The sequence below is a fragment of the Micromesistius poutassou genome (assembly GCF_964030765.1).
Source record: "Micromesistius poutassou genome assembly, chromosome: 6".
Classification (NCBI taxonomy): Eukaryota; Metazoa; Chordata; class Actinopteri; order Gadiformes; family Gadidae; genus Micromesistius; species Micromesistius poutassou.
In genome coordinates this window covers 12,651,109-12,669,375 of record NC_140276.1, presented here as the reverse complement: position 1 = coordinate 12,669,375, position 18,267 = coordinate 12,651,109, and the positions used below count along the sequence as shown (strand labels likewise).

The 18,267-nt window shown below is 44.8% G+C and overlaps 2 protein-coding genes across 2 annotated transcripts in view; one reads left to right on the top strand and one right to left on the bottom strand.

Annotated features, from left to right (window-relative positions):
- Positions 1-508: 508 nt before the first annotated feature.
- On the bottom strand, positions 509-12,996 carry LOC311345064 (ubiquitin-conjugating enzyme E2 D3). Its single transcript, XM_084469428.1, has 7 exons — positions 12,729-12,996; positions 11,200-11,263; positions 8,094-8,125; positions 7,865-7,942; positions 4,992-5,097; positions 3,594-3,687; positions 509-1,820 (listed from the first exon to the last, which is right to left on the bottom strand). Exons 1-7 carry the CDS (start codon positions 12,750-12,752, stop codon positions 1,775-1,777), a joined length of 444 nt encoding a protein of 147 aa, XP_084325554.1. The 5' UTR covers positions 12,753-12,996; the 3' UTR covers positions 509-1,774.
- Positions 12,997-13,794: 798 nt separating this feature from the next.
- The window catches only part of LOC311345236 (protein phosphatase 3 catalytic subunit alpha-like), a gene marked incomplete at both ends in the record, with an annotated part of 19,383 nt that continues 14,910 nt past the window's right edge, over positions 13,795-18,267 (top strand). Inside the window, 2 exon segments of the mRNA XM_084469609.1 lie at positions 13,795-13,857; positions 15,036-15,176. Coding sequence (XP_084325735.1) covers positions 13,795-13,857; positions 15,036-15,176 — 204 coding nt within the window.

The following is an 18,267-nucleotide window of genomic DNA, read 5'->3' as shown; positions in this document are numbered from 1 at the left end:
GTTCAATCGTAGATACATGGTTCATACACACCAGTAAATATATCAACAAAATAAATTATTATTCGTTTACAATAACGACTTTAGTGTAAGACGTGTTATTGTAAACGAATAGAAGAAAAAAAACATTAAAAAGTTGTTAAAAAATAATCTTTCCACTAAATATGGAGTGATGCAAATGTATTTGATTTTCATCTTCAGTGTGCATTCAAGAAGCGTATAACTTAATGGTACATCCGGCAAGTTATTAGAATAATTCATCACTTACTTTATCTGAGAATAATGTTCCTGATATTCTGATTGAACATAAGTCAATTGACCAAAGTAAATCACTTATAACCACCCTCTCAAAAACACCATCTCGTCGGTCCAGCGTTGGAATGACTTCATAATTCCAGTAAGAATCCCTTCATTATGTCAATTAAACCTAGTCATGACGTGTGTCGCCATCTTGAAACAGTGGCCACTAGGGGCCCTGGAAATGAGTCAAAACAGGAGCCACAGCTTTTATTACACAGTTTAATCAACACACAAAGCTCAACGAGCCTCTCAGGTAATTCAATATACAGAAGTTGTGTGCGAGGAGTGTGGGATCTCCTCGCTCCCAGAGCCCAAGCCAGTCCTGTAGCCTTTAAGATATTAGCCTCTAATTTAACAATAGCAAAATAATATTTAAAAAAAGTTATGGGATTCAAACAAACAAAAAAACCTATTCAAATAAAATTAAAATAAAAACGGATTACCTGGTGTAGAACTTCCACGTTGTGAATGTCTAATGTCGGTGGAGGTGATATGGGGAAAGCATTGGTTTGTGCGCGTGTGCGTGTGTAAAGGGCAGAACTTTGTTCTATGGCCACAGTGAGGCGGGGGGTGGGGGGGGTGGGGGTTGTGGAAGGGTGACCAGATCAAGTCCTTTCGTAGAATGGAAGAGGAGACCAGAACTGCCCGTTTACATTACGTTCTCCATTTCACACGTCCTGCTATGATTTTTTATTATTTTTTTTAAATAGAATTCCTCATAGAAAATTCAACGTGCCCCCTTGACACGACTGCCGACCCCGCTTGCTTGAATTGTCACCTCTACAGTCGGTGATGAGGCATAGAAAAAAAAAAAGAAAAAAGAATACAAAGAAAAATGTAAATCAAGAAAGAGTGCAGAGCGTAAACATGATCCCTCTACCCCGAGCCACCCGTCATCCCCTGGGGGGGTGGGGGGTGGGTGAGCAGGTCCCCTAAGCTTTACTGATGGTAAAAGGAATGCCTTAAAGTGATCAACGTTTGGAGTAAGCGGTGAGGGAGTGAATTTGCGCACATGGGTTCAGAACTGGGAGATCGGGGCGTCTGGCGTGTGGCACGCCGTCCGTACGCCGTGTGATGGGAAGGACGTGACCAAATCAAATAAAACAAAAGGGTACCGTGGCCCGGGGGAGGGGGAGGGGGGTCGGGTCACAGGGGGGGGAGGAGGGCGGGAGGGAGGGGCTTGTTTTCCATATCGAGTTGAAAATATGTACAGCAGAGTGGGCGGGGGGGGGGACACACCGAGGGCCCCGGGGGGGGAGAGGGAGTTCTACAGGTGCTCTGGTGGTGGGGGGGGGGGGGGGGGGGGGGGGGGAGGGCGTGGCTCAAAGAAAGCACTCCAATGGAAACCAACAAGATCTTGTTTTAAGCTTTTTCATTTGTACTTTTTTTTGTTGTTGTTGTCGCTTGTTTTCTCTTTACTTCAAAGTTCCCCTAGCCTTCAGTCGTAGAGGTGGTTGGCCATGGTTCTGCTCCAACACTACATTGCATACTTTTGTGTCCATTCCCGCGCTATTCTGTTGTACCTGCGACGAAGAGACGAGAGAGAAGAGTGTTAGCGTTTGGTCGTGTCTTTAACGGTTCCACAGGGCTGGTGATCAATCTCATCCAGCAGCTCTTCTCTGTAGTGGCTCCCTGAAGACAGCCCCTCAGACTGAGCTGGTCTCCAGGGCACCACACGTTACAGGATGAGGGTTTAATTAGGGCTGTCCTCCACTAAGGATTTGCATAGTCTGATATGATTTGTCAGAGCAGAGTCATAGTGAACGGATGGTCAAATCATATAGGATATGTGTATTTTTATAAATGCAGCTCAATGAAAACTTGTGTGGTTTAGGTGCTTTCCCACAGCAGCTATGGTCTGTTCATGTCAGCGTCTGCATTCGATTTGAAAGAAAATAAAGGCTACTATAAGCCTAAATACACACCAACATAATGTACAGTAATTAATCTAACACATCAAGGATCTCTGGGCTCTGTGGAGTCCGAGAACTCCGTTCTGTCTGATTACGCACGGCATCAACAGCCGACCATTGATAAAGGCAACATAGAGGCTTTGACTGATTACAAATTACAAATACATGGGAATGATGCAGAGTACAGAACAGCTAAAATACACTTCTGCCCTATCGGTGTAGAGAATAATTTACCAATTTACCAGGGGTATGATGTGCAGCTGAGGTTGACAGCTTGCATTTTACTTATTTTTTATATAATGGTTAAGTAATAATGCTAACGTTAAATCTTTTTGTGTGTGTTTAAAATAAATAAAGATTGGATAATGCCACTGTCATTTCACAAAGGGCTTATCAAACGAACAATAAGGACTTTTATTCAAAGCAAAACATAACAGTAAATTGCAGAGGAGACAAGAATCAAACCCCTACAGAATAAAACATTGTTTAACTTGTAGGCTTTTCTTTCAAGAAGCCTCTTCACTGATTTATCACCTACATCCTCCCAGTGGAATGACCCTCTGATACACTTTTTTAAATCTGTTTTCCCAACAGATTATTAGACTATTATAGACGAAGGTCAACCAAGTGTCTTTCTATCGAAGATTTTAAACGGTGTAGAATCGAGGTCACTCCTAATGTTTATATAACATTAGCATGGCATGAAACTGATTCCTATAAACAAGGATGTTAAGATTGCTTATGAAAACACTATTGTTGTTACCCAGGATTCACAATGTGTGAGCATCAAGACGGAATGTCAATACTGTCCTACTAAGGGATTTGGTGATTTCCTAGTTACAATTAATTAAGTAATAATAATAATCAAATTTGGGCTGCAACTAATTATAAGAGGGATTGTGTTTTGATGTTAGATTTTTTTTTGTTAAATGTAGTAAATGTAGTTAAGCACAAGTCACCTACAAACGGACAGTTACATGTATATAGTATGTTTATCTCATTCAAATAGTTTTTGATTATATTTTATTTCAATTGGTAAATTTATTTGTATATATACTCTTGTTTTGCACTCTTTCCCACTGTACTGCTGGTCACTCGTGAATTTCTCCTAAGGGGGATTAATAAAGGACCTATCTTATCTTATCTTATCTTAAATAAATGTTATAAATGTAAAACAAAAGTTACCAGAGTGATGCATAAAATGTCCTTGTTTTGTTTGACACGCATGCAAGAAAAATAAATGTATGTACATTTTGTAAAGCTCAGAACAACCAGAAAATTGCATTTCTTTAGCCATTGCTGGACCGACCATATAATAAGATCTAGCTCTCTTTCTAGTTAGGATTAGGAGTCCCTCCTGGTAGAGCTGAAGCCGGGACTTACTTGTCCCTGTCCGTCTTGTAGATGCGGGCGATCTCAGGTACTAAGGGGTCGTCTGGGTTCGGATCACACAGCAGAGAGCAGATGGAGAGGAGAACTGCGGGAGGGGGAGAGCCACAAGATGAACAGGAGATCGGTGGCTACCAACAGACTTCCAAAGAAGTGAGCAGATGCAGAGCAGCCCTCGCACAGGGTTCAAGTTCAGCACGGTGCTAGTAAAGCTCCGCCTATGTTGATAGATGGTCCATTAGGAAGCCTTTTGTTATGGCCAATGCTACGGTGGCCATTACTGTGGTTCACACAAAGACACAGAACAATAAGGCCTGATGGCTCCTCAGGGACCCCATACCAGAATAGAGGGCCACAAACGCTGAGCAGGACAGAATGGCTCTCAAACTAAATCAGTTGTTTTGTGTTCAATGTCACCGCATGAGATGTAGCCACACATGGATCTATAAAGGGAACTTTAAAAGCTTGTTTGGGGCGATGAACCCATTGTTCATGAACAGAAAAAGGAGACATAAATATCCATGTTAACATGAACATCATGGAATACATCATATGATCCATTTTACACATTCATGTCGAATCATTAATAAAAGATATGTTCTGCTTGCAATATTCAATTATTCAACAAATCATCTTAAAAATGCAACACTACAAACATAGGCATACACTTCAGTTATGTCCATGCTACAGGAGTAAAACATAATAAAAAAGAAGGTATAACCTTGTTGTAACCCTGTTCATGACTCAAAGCATCGGAGAGAAATGCAGCCACCCCTTGCTGCACATCACCTCATAGATTGTAATATTAGCTGCGTTAGCTGTTTCACTGCACTTGTAAACCCCCCCAATGCTCAATAAGCATGTGTTTCAGCCCGGTCTTAGCGAAAAGGTTGACCGTTACCAAACTGTGTTTCCACTTTCGAGGCAAACTATACACACAAAAGGTTGTTTGGTGTAGTGTGTGTGCCTGAAACCTGACAAAGAGCAGACCAACTACCTGACCAACTATGACCTATTAAACGCCCGCACTCAACAGCGCACGCATCACCTGTGCAATGTTTACTGCCTGAACCACGACAGGAAACTCAATAGGGGCTGCTCCACTACCGCCCGTTACGTTATGAGGTCCGTTACAAAGAGGCCGAGGTCGTTTGAGCCAACACAGCACTCTCCATAGAAAGGCCATAAGTCACAGACCCAATAGGCTATACTATAGTTAAACCTGCCCTTCCTAACCATGACATCACACAGCCTCATCAACCAAGGGCTGTCTCTCTCTTTGGTCGGTGGAACGCCATGGCTGGTTAGAACCTCGATGCAAGCGGCCTCACAGAGGCAGCCCTGTCAGGGCGGAGAGGAGGACCCGAGGGGAAGGGGGTGGGGGGGGCCTACCTTTGGAGATGGTGAGGGCGGGGGACCACTGTGACCGCAGAATATCAAGGCAAATGCTGCCGTTGCTGTTGATATTTGGGTGGTAGATTCTTGTGGTGAATGCAACCTGTGGAAGGGGAACAGAAGACATTGGCATGATGGGCAAAGGACAGGGCAGCATGTCTGTGGAGGACCATAGACCATTTCAATGTTTATAGTAGAGCAGCCACTTACGGTGATTCTACATTGATTAATCCATCGATTGAACCATTTGTCTAAACAATGATTTTTTTAAATCCAAAAATGCATGCTAATTATTTCAGATGGCCTTGCATTTGACAGATAAAGAGATAGCGGAATAAGAATAACCGACATGTAATCAATATCCAACATAATACGTAATGTAAGACATCGTAATATTCCCCATGTTCCTTTGGGGGCTGAACCCTCATAGTCGACAAATGGTTCTCAGGGCTCTTGGTTCCTCAGGTTTTTGTTCGCCTTCATTTGTATAATAAAAATGGCTCCATTGTTATTACAGTCTCCGAAGGTTTCACTGTTTATCGGTTTGTTAGCCATCGTTTACTGGCTAGCCCGGTGGGCTGCGCTCCGCACCAGTCGACAGGTTTTACAGTAACGATTGCCTGCCAGGAACTCCCAACATTAAAACTGACAGTGAAACGTAAAGCAGCCTAGTTCTCTGTGTTTAAAATGAAGAAATTAGCAGCTTTCACAGCTTGAACATCTTTTTTTAGTTTTTTTTTCTTAAGTTAAGAGATATTCACACTAGGCCTGGGCGATATGGCTCTCTTATCGATATATATTGAACATGTTTTATGTTGATCAAAACTCTATCACGATACGATCATTTATTGTTTTATTGCCCAGGCCTAATTCACACTCCGAATTCCAGAGACGACCTCATTGAACCGAAGATGTGATCATTCGCACGAGTCACGTGTGTCTAGCGGTGTAGACCTTCTGAGGACACGGGCAAACAAGTGAAGCAGCACTGCTCTCTATTGAGTCATCATTTAGGTCAAAATTCCTACACAATAGGCAAACTACAAAGTTCCCTGCCCTCAGCAGCAGCCTAACTTTGACACCGTTAAACCAGATATGTCTCCCGTTTCAAAATGTACCTAATTGGCCTTCAACATTAAAGACTGCAGTTCAGAAGAGTATCCCGCGAGCTCTGCAACCTTCACAAGCAGGTGAGAAACTATGTGGCCAGTGGCGCTCCGGTGTGGGTGTAGCGCACATAGCCTGTATATAACACACCATACACTTACTTTCCACATGTGTACATTGATGGAAACCATCGCAGACTTGAGTGAAAAAAACGGGTGCACAACAAAACAGCATTTTAACATTTTAATCCATTAGGGACATTTTGAAACGTTGCCGTATCCGAGCCAATGGCGTTTTAGTTAGTCTAATGTTGTAAATATGGACCAAACGATGGCTCTATAGAGAGGAGTGCTGCTGCTCGACCGTCTCCTGGGCAGGTAGACGTCGCTGGACACACGGCAATCTTGACTTTAGTTCCCTGCACCAGATCACTGTAATACGGACCGTCGATATCCAATGCCATCATCAAACTACATAAACTGCTAGTGAGATGTGTGATGGTTTTAATACACATCATTATGCTGCTATAAATGTCACCTTCAGATTTGATGTCATGACGTTCCGGGCGGGAGGTCAATATTGAAAGACTATCAGACTTTTTCATTCAGTCTCAACAACAACGCAACTATTTAATTATATATCCTGCTTCAAAACTTGGCCAAAATAAAGAAACACAATATAAGATATTTTCATAAGATCAATGCAAAGAGGGGCACTTGTATTTTTGACGGTATCGAATCATACCGTCGTTATTTCCGAATATCCCTGAGGTAATCATCCCGACAAACACACAGTCAATCAATGTAGCGTAAAGCCAGATTACAGCCTACACCTGTAAAATTCTAAAGGTAGCAGGGTGGTACTGCGGCTGTGAAATGCCACAGATGTTTTTGCGCAGCAAGCAGACGGCTCATTTAAAGCATTAGCAGACTGAAGCTTTTTGTCTGGGGGAACCTTCACGCCTAACCCCACTGACAGCAGACTCTGCTACAAACAATGACTACTACTACTACTACTGCTACTACTACTAACCCTAACAATGACTGGAATCAAAAGTGGCTGAAGTGAACACAGCAACAACGGGATATTGAAGTTGAAGCAATTGCAGCAATTGCATTTTAGAAATACAATTTCAGCAAAGTCACTGATGACGTTGACGAATCGCGGGAGCTCTAGCCTTGTAAATTTAGCACCTTCATTAATTGACTCAGTGTTTCCCATACATAGACCAATGTGTGGCACAGCACTACAGATTCAACAAAGAGCGCGACAAATTGATTCCGCTTTTTTTTATTTTAAAGCGATTTTTAAGTATAAATATCTCACGCTCTCACAACAAATGTCACTGCAAAAAAAGAAAAATACCCGTTCGATCTAGAGTCTCACTCCGGCCAAAAACCAAAAGTTGCCAACCCTGCAGGGGGGCACCACACATTGCTACCTGGTCTGTGGGAAACACTGATTGACTTACATCTTTTGTACACACACATTTAAATTTATTTTATATTGCCTTAGCATACTCGTGTTCACACATTTTCTTGCATTTATTCTATTCTTTCTTCCATTATGTTGAGCGGAGCAATAGCAGCATCTATTATTCCCCATCTAGAGAGAAACCTGGATGAATCTGATGCTGATAACATTCTGCCACTGTGGAGCCCTGGGACACCATGGTTTAGCAGAGGTGTGTGTGTGTGTGTGTGTGTGTGTGTGTGTGTGTGTGTGTGTGTGTGTGTGTGTGTGTGTGTGTGTGTGTGTCTTACCTTTGGCGGTTTGAAGGGGTAGTCTGTGGGGAAGTGAATGGTCAGAAAGAATACCCCGCCCTGGTAAGGACTGTCGTTCTAGAGCGGGGGAAAGAAGGATTGATAATTAATCACAGAAACTACCCATTGGGACAATGATAAAAGAAAATGGTCCACTTATGTGGTACATTATTTATAGTATGATGTTTTATGCATAGAAGCGTAAACGTATTTCCAAGCGATTACTTACAGGTCCCATTATTGTGGCTTGCCAGTGAAACACTGAAACAAAGCAAAGACAGATTTGGGGGGTGAAAAAACAAGTTTGAAGTAATTTCTACATTATACATTCTGTGTTGCATTTGCCAAGATTGTACTGCTAAACTGTAAAAGGCAGACGGATCATCAAAACTACAAATTGCATAAGAAGCAATAACAGTTCCAATACTGTGCACACCACATTTGTTTTGGTTCATAAGCTGAAAATTGCCCAGCATGAATATTTCTTCTTTGTGGTCGAAACCGTCACTGACTGTAACATCAAAGATCGAAACCATGGAAACTATGAGTTATATAATGTTGGTTGGCATCTGGAATTGTTTAGTCAAGACTATTTTGTTCGGGACCTTAAAGTATTACTGTCAATCATATCAAACATTTATATGTAGATGAAAATCCTGTAAACATAGCCTTCAAGACCACATTTATGTAAGGGATCACTGAGGACAAATTAAACACACACACACACACACACACACACACACACACACACACACACACACACACACACACAGCTGGCTAATGATGACACAGACCTCATAATTACTTGTTTCCAAGTTATTAAAAACACACAAGGGTTCATAATTCAATTCCAAATGGTGAGATGGAACCATTGTGTATTGCAAAAAAAAAAAGATTTGTTCATTTAGAACCATGGATCTCATCATTACCTTCCTAGGATTTAATAAAAGGCTTTTAGGCTGGTGTAGTCTTAGAAATAAGTATGTCAATTTCACTTGCTTTTTATTAACCAGTTGAATGAGCTACAGAAAGATGTCACAATGATCATAATCCAAGATCGTCATTGAAGAATAATGAACAGAAAACTAGACTTTTTGATAAAATGCTGTCATGTATTGTTAGAGGAAGTTTGTGATCCAACTATTCACTATTATTAAAAAGAGGTTCTGCATCACTCTAAAAAATCCTGATCAAAACATCTATTACTTCACATATTGATTGAGAACTTGTATTATCAATGACAAACATAAAAGACTGATTGGAAATGATTAGGGCTGTCAAATTCTAGTAGGTTGGTCGACCAAATTGTCATTGGGTGAGACAACTGCCAACGTTGCTTTCCTAAGGAAGAAAACCCTTCTTCGTCCATTTCAGGGCAGGGGGGACAGATGCAGACCGATTCATTTTATTTTTGATTGACGGGCTATTTTGTGTTAGAAATAACATTAATTATGAAAAAGAATATTCAAGGCTCTGAAGTTTCTGTTATAATAATCAGACATAAGAAAGGTCAAAACACCCAGTTTCTTACAACTCTGCACCCGCCAAACTTAAGGATGACTGCTAGTCTTCTTAGTGAATATTTACTCCACACCATGTCAAATCAGTAGTTTGTGTGGCAGCATCTGCTTAAAAAAATGACAACAAAAAAGTGTTGGCATTCTAAAAATTATATTTTTTCAGGTTATCTGCAATGCTCCTTCCATACACTTTGTGTTTAACGCCAGGGGGGCTTGTATGACCGTATCACATATGGCACCTTGGCACGCATCGCAGTGTCACCCAATGGGACCCATTACATTATACACAGAACAAAACCTAGACTCTAATCTCCTGACATGTTGTCTTTCTACTACTGTCCGGTGCGTTCACGGTGTCTGTGGCTCGTCTGGTGCGACCTGCTATACATCGACGCTCTGCCATTACCGAGGGGGACTCAAGAACATGAGAGGATCTGCAACACACTGACCTCCTCCAAACAGAACTATTGGTCGTAGAGTTTAATTTTGGTCTAAAAGATTTCCTTTGGTTGACTACAGCCCTAAAAATGATAGACCATCTCTCTCCACTCTATTTACTACTCCTGATTGGTGTAACTAGGGATGGATCCCTGAATGGGACTGATGGGCCTGAAAGAGGGAGGCCTCAATGACATAAGGAACAGACCTAGACCTAATTCCACCTAAACTGGTGTGACTAAAACCCTGTAGATGTGCTCATATCTAATGTAAATGTATAAATGAATGTCATTATATTGCATGGGTTGAAATTTGATTCAAATTGAAATGGGCAGCTGGCTAGAGTGTACTTGTACTCTGAACAGAAGGCTTGGTTGTGTTTGAAGAGGCAGGGGGGGGTGGGGGGGGACCAGGGTGCTCTCAAACACAGGGGCTCCTAGAACAGGCCATTTATTGAGAGCCAGTCATCTCTAGATCTCAAGTTTAGCAAACCAATAATATGCATCATCATCATTTACAATTCTTGACATTTTCCCAGCTCGGTACAAACACCTAGGACGCAAACGTTCAACTTGATGAGGAAACGGCTAATGTTGAGACCGAGGTGAATATCTCACTGGCTAGATTTGTCCATACACTGTTAAAAGACTTATAAAGCATAATTGAGTGTAAGTGTTCATCTTAAGCAAAGATACAAGATATTTTATGTGCTGTTTGAACCTCAGGCAGGGAAAATTGCTTCCAGATGCTGGTCTAACTTCCATATAATCTGCCCCAGTAATTTACCTGCATTTGGTGTGTGTGTGTTTGTGTATCTCTGTGTCCTTGTTCACAAAATGCCCATGTTGACAGGAGGAAAAGGTTAAACTGTGCCCATATGTAGGAAGGAACCTTGTAGAACAGGCTTGAATTCCCGTCTCAAACAAAACAAAACAAAACAAAAACATTTCCTCAATTAGCATTGGCCTCTGACGACCCAAACTATGACTGGGGAGCAAAGTTTACTATGTTGATAAATAGTAATGTAGGAATAGGAATTTTTTAAGTAGTAAAAGCATAATGTGAGTAAAAAAGCTATGGCAGACTAAACCAAACTTGTTTGCCAAAAAAACTGGTGACGTCATTGCAGACTGGAGAATCTAAATCACTGACACAGACAACAAACTGGTTCCCCATAGATCTTGGTTTGGGGATAAGGAAACACGTAGCCGGGAGCATGACACACTTTGGAAGTGCAAGTTAGTCTGGAGGGCTAATAACACACTTGGCGGTGACCTACTGATCCCTTACAAACTAAATTACATGGAACATGGACCACCAAGAAGAGGGTTGACGGTATGTGCTGTGGGCGTCTCAGACAGGTAGAGGTCTACTTACTGTCCTCTCCTACTGGGCCGGCAGAGCACTGGGCTGGCGGGTCCCGTGCCAAGTCAGTCAACTCCTGAGAAAAAGAAATGAAGCCAAAGTTGTATTTGTTAGCATAGTTATGACACACATACACCAATGTACTTACTGTGATTAAGAACATATCAACAAGAACTATAATACTGCTGGATATAGCATTGATGAAATGCTAAGCTTGCTTGCATTACACTACATTTTGTATGTAAAATGTAACGTTATACACCATTTCTGAACTGATCTGCAGCCCACCTGACAGCAGCATAGATGACTTATGGAGCTAATGGTTTTACTGTGGGCATTGATACACGGAGTAACCGGCGTGAAGGGCCCACGGTGTAGTAAATTGCTATTCATCAACGTAATACCAATAACAGAACAGGGTTATAGAATGGGATAGTGAAGGCGCATCAGTAAACCATTACTTTGGGTCGTCTAACTACAATAGCTGGTACAGCGAATGTAGAGGCCAGCACATTAACCTGCATGTGCCGCAATGGGTCACTTGAAAATAGAAGGGACCGAATAATATTGGTTTGGTCTTCTGTTGACAGCAACAGGACATGTACGACCGACGACGGGGGGGCCCGCATCCAGACCGGCCAACTCTAGCTCCGGCTAGAGGCTGGTTGAATAAGCCCTTAGCTGTCAGACCATTCAGACCGGCCACCTTTAGCCCCGGCTAGAGGCTGATTGATAAGCTACGGCTAGAGGCTGGTTGAATAAGCCCTTAGCTGTCACACCATCCAGACCGGCCACCTTTAGCCCCGGCTAGAGGCTGGTTGAATAAGCCCTTAGCTGTCAGACCATCTACCTTTAGCCCCGGCTAGAGGCTGGTTGAATAAGCCCTTAGCTGTCAGACCATCTACCTTTAGCCCCGGCTAGAGGCTGGTTGAATAAGCCCTTAGCTGTCAGACCAGCTCGGTGACACCGCTAGCACGGGGAGGGGGGGGGGGGCTAGCAGGCTGGCTACCACCGTGACGCAGGCCCACCGCACACCGGCCGAACGACCATCGATAAGAGATCCATCCGTGATGTGAAGTGACTCACAGAACACACAAGTGCACCTCAACACAAGGAGGCTCAAATCACAGCCGGCTCGGCGGAGAAGCCCCGGCGCTGTTAGCTCCGGGGCTAACGGGCTAGCTGAACCCCGACACCAGCGGACCGAGGAGGAGACGAAGAAAAACACGTAGATTAACTCAATCACTTTCCTCGCATAAAACCCTGTGAACCACGGCTCCGATACACCGAGGTGTGCGTGTTTCGGACGGTCCCGTGGAGGTGAGCTGTGGACCCGGGGAGCAGCGACACCGACGCGGCGCAGCGCCGCTGCTGCCGCCGCTCCGGTGCGGAGCTTCGTCCCGTAACTTCACCGACACCGACCGCCGGGATCACGGCCCACCTCCGTCCCCACTACGACCCCCCGTGGTGGATGGACACCTGCTATGGAGCGGTGTTAGACAGTGGTACAGCAGGGCTGTGCTGGAGCGGGCCTTCCTCACCTTGTTGATTCTCTTCAGAGCCATTGTTGTGCTAGCGCTGCTGTCACGGGAAACGTGTAGCGGGTAAAATGGCGATGGGTGTCAGTGCACGGTGGGTAACGCCGCTGGATGTGGGTCATAAAAGGCCGTCACTGTGCATCCGAATCACCGATTGATATCAGAAGACGCCACCGACAGGGTTTCGAAGCAAAAAGTGAGAGAGAGACACAAGAGGTAGAAGCACCAGAACCGTTACCGCGGTCCTTCCTCCTACTGCAGCGGCCGCCGGATCACTCACAATACTGCGCTGTGGATAAAACCCTTCCGCCGACATGCGCATCTGTAGCGCCGGGTTTCGTTGAGCGCAGACGACGGAGATAGAGCCGTCCTTCTGGCTCAGGGCTCTCTGTGGTGGGACAGATTGTTAAGACGGGTCAAAACACCCCGTTTCTTACAACTCTGAAGTGACCGAACTTAAGGATGACTGCTAGTCTACTTAGTGAATATTTACTCTCCTACATACTAATTTACACCATGTCAAATCAGTAGTTTGTGTGGAAGCATCCTCTTTAAAACTATGAAAAAAAGTGTGTTGGCATTGTAAAAAATGTTTCAGGTCGTCTGCGATGCTCCATGAACTTCGTGTTTAACGCCCGGGGGGCTTGGAGTATGACCGTATCACAGTGGCACCTTGGCACGCATCGCAGTGTCACCTACTGGGACCCATTACTTTAAACACAGAACAAAACATAGGCTCCAATCTTCCACCGTGTTGTCTTTCTACTACGCGACGCTGTCCAATGGGTCCTCTGTGGGATTTTCTCGCATAGGCGCACAGGAGACTTTAATGTTCCCCCCGACATATGTTGCACCAGAGCAGCGTTCACACAACGTTTAGTTTTTTTTTTTGTTTTTTTTTACACACCTCAACTGTAGTTTATGTCATTGATATAAATATATTCGTCGGCTAAAAAAAATAAATAAAATAAATTGCGGTACATTCAATTGAAAGCACAATTTGATGAGAGGTTAATAATGCATGTCGTATGTTCTCTGGGCTTTATGAAGCGCGGAGTGATATGGTCGCATGGAAAAGTCAGGCTGTCATCGCGAGAGCATCGTAGTCTCCCAGGGCTCGCTCGGCGTGAATGTAGGCCAGACTCCTCCGTGTCCGGACCCGGGTCCACATCCTGACCGGGCGTCCACTCCACCCGGACCCGTACCTCGTGTTAGGATACTTCACAACGTGTTATTACGTCATGAAGTATTACGTTTTCTATTTTGGAAGACATTTTCTATTGATCAATGAATGACGAGGGACGTTGAACGCTGTGAAAGCTGGAGATCGTTCTCAGCGACCCTGTCCCTAGATAGATGACTGTAGTTTTGGTGGCTTATTTCCCTTATCGTTGACACATCGTTGTCATGGCGAGTCTTGGCGACCTTAACGTTTGGACAAAGTGTTGTTTGTGGTTGCTTCTGATGTCAGGCTTTAACGGTACACCGGATGATTCGCTGTCATCTCCCTCATCGCGGATCCAGAGCGCGGTGGCGACCAGTGACTTTAGACGCGAGGCGGCGCGCTGCTGATGAGCCCTCCGAACACAGACCCAGAGCGCATGCGTGAGATGTGAAAATTCCTTTCAATAAATAATATATATATAAAAAAAAAAAAAAAACTCTTTCAAAGGGAACAACTCTTATTTTGGAGATCAAGGTGATGCTGTGACACTAAAATAACAAGAATAAGTGTTTCGATATTTTAATCATCCAAAAGAAGCGTCACATCCTACAACTACAGATTTTATAAACGCAACGCACTATAGGCTATTCGTTCTTTGATATAATGTTATGTATGTATACAACAGTTAGTACTCTGCGTTATCTTCATTTTAGGGGTTTGGTGGGAGAGGTTCCAAAAATGTCTCTTCTGATAGTGAAGGTAGCAGACGCCTGGCCTATAGTGATTACGTGCACAATGCGCGCATATAGCCTGTGGCCGTATCTATACAACTATCCAGCGGACGTTTGGTGAATCCCGCGATGCGTCCACAGGGTGGCAGTGTTCGCCTTATTGTACGCGTGAGGATGGTTGGCGTGCGTCCGTGTGAATGAGTCTCTCGGTGTGCGTGGGGTTTCCTCCTCTCCCCATGGCGGGGTGGTGCCGGGCAGCACATGCACAGTGGCGTCCTCCGTCCCGGAGAGGTCGAGCCTGCCTCATGCGCGCCTCCTCTCCTTCTCTCAGCGCGTCTCACTTGGCCCCAAAACACAAAGTGTAGCCCGTGCGTAGCGTGTTGCACCGTGCACATCTCTTCTACTCCCCCATAGGCCTACTCCCCCTCGGCGCAGCGGCAGGCTTCCCCCGTCCCAGGGAGCATGGCGACTCATCTTCGATGCCTACCCACCCCGAGGCGAGGACCCCCTAACCTTGACGGCTGCCCCTCCGTTCCCGTGTCCCGGATCCAGCATGTCCGGTTGCAACGCAAGCCCCGCCAACCGGGTGATGAAATGGGCCAGCCAATCCTGCACGGCCGGTGCAGAAATGTTGCTCACCCTGCCACTATTTTTATATTTATTATTATTGGTATTTTATCATTTCTGTCCGAATCTCCAATGGTGATTCTGCGTTTACACATTACCGTGTATTATAAGTTAGAATACAAACACATTTCACTGGCGACTGATGTGTCTCAGAAGATCCTATTAAAGAGAGGGCTTTCCACAACATTAATCGGGGTCTTCCCACACGATTCTATTAGAATTCAAGCCCTCACCAAGGCATTGCCCCATTTTCTAACGGGGGATGTCTCTGCTTCTGTGTATAATCAAGTCAACGTGCGACACCTTATGCTGCATAAGCTTCATTTACGCGCTTAGCTCTCCTAGCGGTCTATGTGTGTACTGTCACAGACATAGTACACCAACCAGAAAGGCTGTGTGTGTGTGTGTGTGTGTGTGTGTGTGTGTGTGTGTGTGTGTGTGTGTGTGTGTGTGTGTGTGTGTGTGTGTGTGTGTGTGTGTGTGTGTGTGTGTGTGTGTGTGTGTGTGTGTGTGTGTGTGTGTGTGTGTGTGTGTGTGTGTGTGTGTGTGCGCGTGCGTGTGTTTGTGTGTGGAAGAGAGAGAGTGGAGAGCGAGAGAGAGGGAGCGAGAGGGAGAGAGAGAGCGAGAGAGGGGGAGCGAGAGGGAGAGAGAGACGGGAGAGGGAGAGACAGATTAGCATCTTGTTCCAATGAAACATCAAGCAGTTTGATGATGACAGCGAAAGGCAGACTCAAAGGTAATGATTTGCATCCAAAACGCTCCTAATCCTCTGCGTCGTGGTGTGCTTGTGGCTGCAGAGGGCTGCTCGGCGATGTGGATGTTGATGTGCAATGTGTCACGGGATGATGTTGCATGAATCCGCTGTGAGCAGCGATGCAAAGAGAGCGGGATGAGGCGGACGATGCTGTGGTGGCCGGACTCGAATCGGTTTTTCTTTAGGTGCTTTCTGCTTTGGTTTCGTGTCATATGATACTTAAGGTGTCTGTTTTGCTTTCCATCATGCTGTCAACTGTGTGTTCGACTTTCGTGGCATGGCCTACATTCCCAGTATTCCTTCATGTGTTGCAGTACTCAACAGAATGCGATGCGAACAGTCAGGTGATCGGTGTGTTTGAATGGCGGAAGCGGGGGACAACTTGTGTAACCGTGCACACATGTGTAGTTTACGGAGCTTTTTAGACAGTAGGCTACGCCACGCATCCGCCCAGACACCACTGCCAGCTGTAGTGTAGGACCTAGGCTACTCATCTGAAAGGTGACTGGAAGGTAAACAGAAGAGAATGCTAAGGACGGGAATGTCTTCGTTTAAGCATCCCCCCCCCCCTCTCAGTTTCTACAGCTTAAATGTCAAAGGATTTCCTTTCGTACAGCGCAGGTCCCCCCCCCCCCCCCCCCCCCCCCAGTATCCCCCTCCTGTTTCACTCACTGTAGATTGAGAGACAAAATGGAGTTGGGAAATGCTCAGCTGCGTATGGTAGAGTATTGCCTGGCGAGGGGGACGCAAGGTGCGTGTGCGTAATATCCTAATGGTGTTGTTGCAACATTGCATTATGGAATATTTAATGTGTTTGTGAGGGCGACGCGTGGGCGCTCGTGCGGGGAGGTGACGTCGAGGGGTTCCGTGGGGCTCGCTCTCTGTGGAGGTGCACAGATTGTTGTCGTGCGTGTCGTGTCACAACAACGCGGTGGTGCACGGTGCGAGCACGCACGGCTGTCACATGCGTGGTAGCCGGGCCGTCTGGCCGGGTCTTCTTCATCACTCAGAAGGTCTCTCTGCCGGAAGAAGCTGCGCTGCTGACAGTTGGCCGCCGCCATGCCCGGGCATACCCGGGTATTCCGTGCGTGCGCGCGGTGCGCACTGGCATAGGATGGTTCACTCCCGCGTGCGCGTTCTTTTTTATTCTCTCTCTCTCTCTCTCTCTCTCTCTCTCTCTCTCTCTCTCTCACACACACACATACAATTTGTTCCTCCAATTTTATCGTTGTGTCTTTAGTGTGTTATTGCATGTAAATTATACTATTCGTGTGTGTGTGTGTGTGTGTGTGTGTGTGTGTGTGTGTGTGTGTGTGCGTGTGTGTGTGTGTGTGTGTGTGTGTGTGTGTGTGTGTGTGTGTGTGTGTGTGTGTGTGTGTGTGTGTGTGTGTGTGTGTGATGTAACGCAGCTGGGTCATGAGAGCTCAGCTGCATCAGAAGAAAAACCAACTATGCATCCTGTACAGATATAATTCATCACACACACACACACACACACACACACACACACACACACACACACACACACACACACACACACACACACACACACACACTCACTCACTCACTCACTCACTCACTCACTCACTCACTCACTCACTCACACATTATATGCTACAGTGTATCAAGTAGAAAACAGCAGTTTATCACGTGACTTTTCTCATGTGAGAATGATTCAGGAAAAGGGGAAGAGAGAGAGAGAGAAAGAGAGAAAGAGGGAGGAAGAGAGAGAAATAACTGTAGCATAGTTAATAAAGTAGATCAGTGCCATGACTCTCTGTTGAATATTTGATCTTTATGTAGATCGCAAAGAAGGTAGATGGGAGGGGAATACACAGGGAGGCAAAGGAACATATAAACACACACACACACACGCACACACACACACACACACACACACACACACACACACACACACATATATATATTATATATATATATATATATATATATATATATATATATATATATATATATATTTATATATATATAGTCATGAAGAGGCACACATTTAGTACAACAGTGAAAATGTGTTTGTATGTGTGTGTGTGTGTGTGTGTGTGTGTGTGTGTGGAGGGGGGGGGAGAGGAACATAACCAACAGCTATTTTCAACTGCTTCATCTACATGTTCTAAGATAATCACGGCCTTCAATGGTCCAACTCTTTTGCAGAAAGGGACTTGATGCTGCAGACCACCACGCTCTGTTATATTAGAAAAAAGCCGAGGGTGACCCTTCAACATCGATTTCAACACTTTCTTGGAC